The 7,768-nt window shown below is 35.5% G+C and overlaps 1 protein-coding gene across 1 annotated transcript; it reads right to left on the bottom strand.

The window, feature by feature from the left end:
- Nucleotides 1-1,928: 1,928 nt before the first annotated feature.
- On the bottom strand, nt 1,929-4,000 carry LOC111389061 (putative S-adenosyl-L-methionine-dependent methyltransferase MMAR_1058). Its single transcript, XM_023013917.1, is given in 3 exon segments — nt 1,929-2,266; nt 2,361-2,864; nt 3,198-4,000. Coding segments are annotated over 2 exon segments (1,059 nt in total). The 5' UTR covers nt 3,754-4,000; the 3' UTR covers nt 1,929-2,266; nt 2,361.
- Nucleotides 4,001-7,768: the final 3,768 nt, after the last annotated feature.

Here is a 7,768-nt window from a genome sequence, read left to right on the forward strand (position 1 = left end):
TTTTCCTCATTTTTTAACCACACATTCTATATCAATCTACTATTCCGAAATACATTCTTTCAAAATAATGTGACTCAAAAACATACTAAGTTTATTCCACATAAGAAGTTTATGAAAGTAAAGACCACACTTTCTATACTGAAAGGTACACAAATATGTATACAAAAATTTGAAGAATTTAATGCTAGCAGCTGCCTTGGTAAAAAAAAAAAAAAGGAAAAAAAAAAAAAAAAAAAACCTCAACTGAAAAAGGATCTTTTTGTTGAATTTCGATAATAGGAGCAGTGACTTCAATCACCACCAGAATGCACCCTCTGCTCCGCCATGTCGATATCTAAAAATCTGCCAAAATAAAAAATCTTTCATAAACTAAAAATACACATAATCTAAGTTCTATATATATTTATCCTTTGGAGGCAGAGTTTATAAAATCTGGAGAAGACGAAAAGAGGGAGGTTTTGGTGAAGCTCCACTCCTCCCAGCTAATCCAAGGCACTAGCCTGAAGCTGTGGGATTTGTCTTCAATGACGTCATTTTTTTTAAAAAGTATAATCATGTATAGGATAGACGTTCGTTTTACATGCCCGCATAGCGGGGTGCAATCATGAACCGAATTATACATCAAGCCTTGAATTTGTGTGCAAGCGCGACTTGGGTCAACATTTTGCTTTTATTTCCTATTGTTTGCTTTCATCGACTGACATTTTAAGTGTTGAAATTCCAATGGTTATTGCCATTATAATATGAAGTAGTGTTGAAATTCCAATGGTTATTGCCATTATAATATGAAGTAAATGGCATATTTATGAAGGGATTTAACTCTCCATCCATGGTTTGGCCTATAATACAAATCAGTTTCCTTAGTTCCACAAGGGGATTTTCTTTTTGCTTTTTCATACAATTTTCATTTTCTGTCTGCAATACTTTCTGTCCAGAGTCTCAATAGTCAAATACAAACTTAGTTCGCAATGTAGAAATTTAGTGCTCAATTTCTACAAGTTTTTCCATTGTATTCTGAGCGACAGACGCATATAAAAACTTCAAGCACTTTTGGTGAGGGAACGAGTCTGTTTCAAGGACACTGTGTTTATACACGGGCCTCGATTTGCTAGTTCTTCCCTTTTGCAGTTCTAATTATTTCCTGTTCAATTTTTAATTCCCATATTTTGTACACATACTGCCATTTACATGTGATTTTTCTGTGAATGTGACGTTGATAAAAAAATGAAATGATGTTATGCTAATGGAGATTCATAAGTTTATGCTTTTTCAGGTCCCCCCCCCCCCCCCGCCTCTCCCCTACCAACACCTTATACAACTCTCTCTCTCTCTCTCTCTCACACACACACACACACAAACACAGAGGCATGCACTGGTGATGCAATAAGAACTTTGTAAGCTGCTACGTCTTAACACTTCTAACTAGGTCATGAAAGTGACATTGTTTTGTGCCTATGTTGTAACTTGCATTATTTATATTACCTTTTTCCTTGTGAAACTCTATGATTTTAGTGATACAACCCATTAAATACTTTATATAAATCCATGAGTTTGATTCCTGAAATGCAGTGACCGTCACACTCAGATGCATCTCTGAAACTATACAAGTCTTTTATTTTTTTAATCATTATTTTTTATACGGATGCCTTTTACATTGTAAAGTTCTTATTTTGAGGCATGTTACTCGACTTGACGGGTAATTAATAATTTCAGGAAAAGACCGTGCAGGTCTGACTATTTTTAGAAAAAATATCAAGTTACAAACCGGATGATCACTTAGCTGTAATCTAGAATTTCCAAATTACATGCTGAAAGATTTTATTTTGATAGCCGTTCCGTTCAAGCATACTTTATGTGAATAATAGTGCCTTTTGGTTTAATATATCAGTTTAAATTATGACGTGGTGAATTGCAGTAAAGGGGAACCATCAGGAAAATGTTGTGAATTCTATTTGATATGCAAAGGAAGAATCTCCACCACATGAAAATGTCCTAGTACACTTCATGATTTATAAGAGTGAGAAGTATATAATATTTAGAGGGCATTGCTCCCATGCCAAAGAGTAGTGAGGTCATGGATTTCCAATTTGGGAATAGGCATTGTGCATAAATGTTGTCAAGGTTAGGCATGTAGCTCCTTTTCTCCGCCGCATTTTCTTATTGTCTTAGATTTGGTGCTTGCATACTAGTTGATTATTGTCATATGACTTTTTGGAGTGATAAGTCTATATGCTGTTCTGTTGCCTGCCAATTTGTGTTACTGAACCTATAAACAAAAGTAACAAGCAATATCACCTACATCTATATTGTAAAAGTCGTAGTTTGATATGTATATCATGTAAAAACTATTGCTAACTTGCCTCAAGAAATGGTTTGACTAGGTGAGCCAGAAGCTTGTAACAAATACAAGCGACAGCATGGTGTTCCATCATCTGGGTGAGTTTGAATTGATCTCGGCAAATTGCGTAACTTGTTGAACAAATTTAGTGGATCTTGCAACAGGCCAAAATGGGCATCTGGATCACCAATCTGAGAAAGCGTCACATCAGAAAATCCTAGAGATGGCAGTAACTGATCAGGCCAATCACTGTAGAATTGAAAGATGGAGTTGGATAGTGTGGTTGCTTGCTTGTTCATGAAGTCTGCTAAGAGCACTGTGTGTGTAAGATTGCATTTGTCTGCAATACTTTTTAGCACCTTCATGGCATCAGAGTGTGGGAGATAATAGAGGATGCCCTCTAAAACCCAGACTGTATTCATCTTTGGCTCAAATCCTGACATTTGAAGCTTTTCAAGCCAGTCATCTTGTATATGATCTCCTATCCCCTGTTCCTCTTCAACGCCTGTACTTCATAATTCATATTCTATAAATGAAATGCAAATATCTACTGCACGATATGTGTTGCCAGAACAGTATAGTCTAAATGAAATGCAAATATCTTCAAAATTAAAATATAGCATACAAGAATAGCTTATTGAAATCCATGATCTTGTGAACATATCAGTTGATATACAAAATCTCAACCGCATGATAAAATGCCCCAAATGTTTGATTCTGTAACTTTATGCAACTTGAGAGTTATGTATTTCTTTTTCACTTGCTATCTTGTGTATATTGAGCTTGAAATGGGCAAACACAAAATAGCTGAGCCATGTGTGTTAGCAGATACTAAGGCCGGTTGCGAATAACCAAGCACTCATGTTTGAAGCTCCCTTATGGCATGTTTATTATGCAAATTTGATAATTAAACAGATGCGAAAGGAAATATCTTGATTTTCTATATTGAAATGTTATGAGCTTTGGCACTCACCTGCACCTAAGAGGACAACTTGTGCTGTTCCACCACCAAAGGAACTGAGAGCTGCTTCAAGCTTTGAATCGAACCAAAGGGTTCGAACAGCAACAATCACCCCCGAAATTTCTCTGGCATTGTTAAGCCGGTCTTTCTTAATCTTTTCATAAATGCTTCTCATGTATGTCTCTCCTGCAAACAGCTCTGCGAGTGGATCGTGGATCGCGTGCTTCCACAACGCTCGTCCAGCTGCTATCTGGCACGCTGATCGCCTTGAGGAATCCCATTCACTTTCAATGGCTGCATGAAGTTCTCGAATGGTGTCAGTACTCAACAGATCAGGTAATTTTAGTTCTGTCCACGGTTGCATTTCTTCGGGCATGCCATTTTCTTGATTCGACATATTTTTTTTTAGAAATTGAGTGACTAGTTGAAGAGATAAACCCTTCATGCTATACATATTTGTGAATATAATAAAAAGGGCTAGGCCTGGGATTGTTGGTAGGGATAAGAAAAGAGAGCCACACAGAAAACCAACGTTTGAGAAAGCATCTCAAATGTGTATATCATAGGAAGAGAAAGGTAAAGAGAGAGTCCACGACTACCTCCAATTCATGCCCCCAGTTTTAGAATCCTTTTTCCCTCTATAACCTGTCGCTGACTCTCTTTTTACAAGTTAATAAAGTGGCTCAAAATGGCTCCCACAAAATATGACTTGTTGTCAAATCGTAATATCGTATGCTGTTTGCCTCTCACATATTTGGATAAAATGTACTCTGTTCAACACCAAGTATTGCTTGGCCTTGGCACATCTTTCACATGGCCGAGACAACTCCCCTGAGAGGGATAGGGGTAGGGTATCTCTTCTCTTTATGGTTGAGAAAGAAAAAAAAAAATTATTGATATATAGGAACGGAGCTAGAATAGAATAAGCCCCCGTTTGGCCCCCATTTTCTGAAAATGAAAATGGGGGGAATAGTATTTTTTTTAAAAATGAATGGTTGAAAAAGAAAAAAAAAAGTTTTCGATTTACATGTAATATTATTTTATGGAAGATTGTGTGGTTGAAAATAGGAGAGAGAAAAATGAAATATAATGTAATTTAATTTAATGGGGGCCAAACGAGGGCTAAATATAGGGGCAAATTTCACAAAATTTTAATTGCAGGTAAAATTGAATATTATAATGTTTTTTTGAAAATCTAGTGCAAAATCTTGAAAAATCTAGGTTTATGATTTTGGAATTGAATTTTAATATTGGGGCAACTGATCTCACTGCCACCACCGCCCACGTTGATATATGTGATTAATTGTTGATAATTTTCCAGTAGGAACCATAGTTTTAAAATCTGACTCGATAAGGAACCTGCCAAACCCCGCACCAATCCGTGCCGGTTGAATTAATTGAAAGTACGGACAAACCGGCAGGTTTTTAAGTAAATCCCCATATCAGCCTGGCCGGTTTTTCCTGAGTTGTTTCAAAAATCAAACCATTAAAATTCGATCCCTGGACTTGTGATTGATTAATGGGAGCTACCAAGTGCCAACTACCCCACCAACTTCTGCCTCAAAGTCAAAACAGCCACACATTTTGTGGAAGAATTAATCTATTACTACCAGATAGATTATCGAATTGACAAGTGGTGGCCCCTATTGTCCACAGCCGCCCCCTCCAATAGGGGCCGTCACTTGTCAATTCAATAAACCATTAGATAATCTATTTGGTACTTGTAGCATAACCCGTTTGTGGAATTCCCTAGTATTCTTCTTCTTTTTTTCTTTCCCATACTATTCTTATTTATAAATTTGCTTAATGGATGTAACCTATTGAATTATATATATAGCTTCATTAAGCATATTGTATAACACTGCAATAAAAAAAATCTACTAATATATTAAAAAATATCATATAAAGGAAAAATATTCAATGCTCGGTCTAAACTAATAAAGAGAACAATTTCCTATACTTACACTATGGTTGACAGCTTTGCTTAACTCCTTGAAAATACACAATTTTACTATTGATTTTAACAACACTTATTCTAATCAATTATTTCGATTTTGACACCTCAAAGGGTGTCAAACTATTTGTACACCATGAATATACAACTAACTCAATTCTAAAGAGAATACTTAAGATATTTTCAATTTTTTAATTGAGTTAATATATTACTCTGTGAAATTAATTTTTAACTTATAATACACCACCTAATATACTATTCTAAACAACGTCCAAAAATTCAAAGCTCAAGAAAGAAAAATTGTACTTGGCAATGTGGTGATATACCTAAAGTTAAGACTTTTTAGGTTCTTACTGGTAGGTACAAAAGCCTATCTGGGCACACAAGTTGATCGATGCCAACTCGCTGAAAAATGTGAATCTCTAAGAATTTTAACAGATTTAGAGATAAACCTGTTACACAAAGTTTTTTGAAAGATAATCAATCTGCCTTTTCACTGAGGTCATTTTAGAAGGAAAATAGTTGCGTTCTTCTAATGCTTGCCTTTTAGACTCCGCAATAAGTCCATATCTATTAACTAGATGTCGATACCAAGAAGGAAAAAAAATCATATATCAGCTATTAAGTATGCAACAAAGCAATTCTTAGGTATTAAGTTTCAAAATTCAAAAATCGTGTGTGTGGCGGGGGGGGGGGGGGGAAGGGGGCAAAAATTTTTTGATTACAAATTATTTGGTCACGAATTATCAAATTAATTAGTCACAAATTATTTCAAGGTTTCAAATAAAAAAATTTATGAAATTTATTGATCGATCACAAATCAACATATTTATAGGTTATAATTTATTTATCGGTCACAAATAATAATTTTTATAGGTCACAAGTCATTTCACGATTAAAAATTATCAAATTAATTAGTCACATATTATTTCTCGTTCACAAATTATCAAATTAGTTGGCCACAAGTTATTTTTCAATCACAAATCATCGAATTATATGGTCACAACTCAACAATTCTCATTACGATTTCAAATTTAGTCATAATCACGCATTCTTTTAAGTCACGGATTATTTATTGGTCACAATACTCTAATAATGGGTCACACTCTTCCTTTACACTCTACCATTGCCATTAACTCACCATCTCCGCTAGCTGAGCCACCATCTCACCACCACTACACATGTCCCTGTTGCCATCCCATAACTGCAACATCACATCCATAGCAACCACTACACCCCCACACACCACCACAACCATAAAAAACCGCCATAGCAACCGTCGGCCACATAGACCACCATAACTATCGAAGAAATTAAACTAAAAAATAACAATAATAATAAAAATATCTGAACTACTGGACATCAAGGACGATGGGCACAACTGCGCCATTCACATGCCGAAAAACCTGTGCTATAACATGTGGCCTATGGCATCTGTTTATTTCATTTGGTCACGAGACATCACACACGTGACCTGGAGAATCACAATAGACATCGGGTAAGCATAAACAGTTATGGTTGCAACCATGACACACATTGACTTGTGTATATAAATATGTGACATTTTCCACCAAATTTGTAACCCATTGCAATAATATGTAACCAAATAACGAGATATTATGAACTGACACATGTTACATTCATGTATTGCGAATTAGACATTACGCCCACAAGTTAGTATTCATTACAATCACTTTCATTGAGCAGAAAATATTAAAAAGGACAAAAAGTTGGAGTGTAATATTCATAAAAGTTAAAAACTAAAGCATCATAAATGTAATTTCAAGTTTCATTCTATGACAATCATCTCCCCCTTTGTAGGTTGCATTGCCCTCTTCACATAGATCTCTCGATATTTGTAGAGTAGTGTGGCAAATTTAGTCTACGCTTGTTAGCATCGAATTTATGCGGTATGGAATCTCTGCCTTTACGGAGGATATCTAACGCGTATAAAATTATAAGTATCCCGCAATCATGACTAAGAAACAACACAAAACAAAATATTATGCATGAAATTTTTTTAAAAGTTATATACATTGTAATCTTGACACAAACTTACCCATTCGTCTGCTGAGATAGGGCATTATCAATGACCCCCTTCAAATCCAAGCAGTCGATTCATGAGAATCAAGATCCTTTTTCGAAACTTTCAAAGCACTCATTAGATCCGGCAAGATTTTCAAGTATGACTCAATACTTTGTAGAATCTTCCAGTCATAGTAGCTTTTACTGGTTGAATTGAACACCGTCAATGTATGGCTTCTATGAAATGTAGCAGAGAGAGTCAACTGTGGATGCAAAATAGCACATTGAAAGAGGGTTGTCATATCAAGAAAGTGAACTTCTTTATTTTGAGAAAATTGCAGTCAAAGTATGTTTGCATGTTAGTCCCTAACCTTTAGTATCTTTGATAATCTTGTCCTCAGCTTTGAAATTCTGACTTCTTAGTCTTCAACCTCTAGCTCCATTGGTGCAGTTAGTCCTTAAAAGAAAAAAATAGTGTCTTCTTCATCTC

Source organism: Olea europaea, unplaced genomic scaffold, assembly GCF_002742605.1.
Source record: "Olea europaea var. sylvestris unplaced genomic scaffold, O_europaea_v1 scaffold555, whole genome shotgun sequence".
NCBI classification, from domain to species: Eukaryota; Viridiplantae; Streptophyta; class Magnoliopsida; order Lamiales; family Oleaceae; genus Olea; species Olea europaea.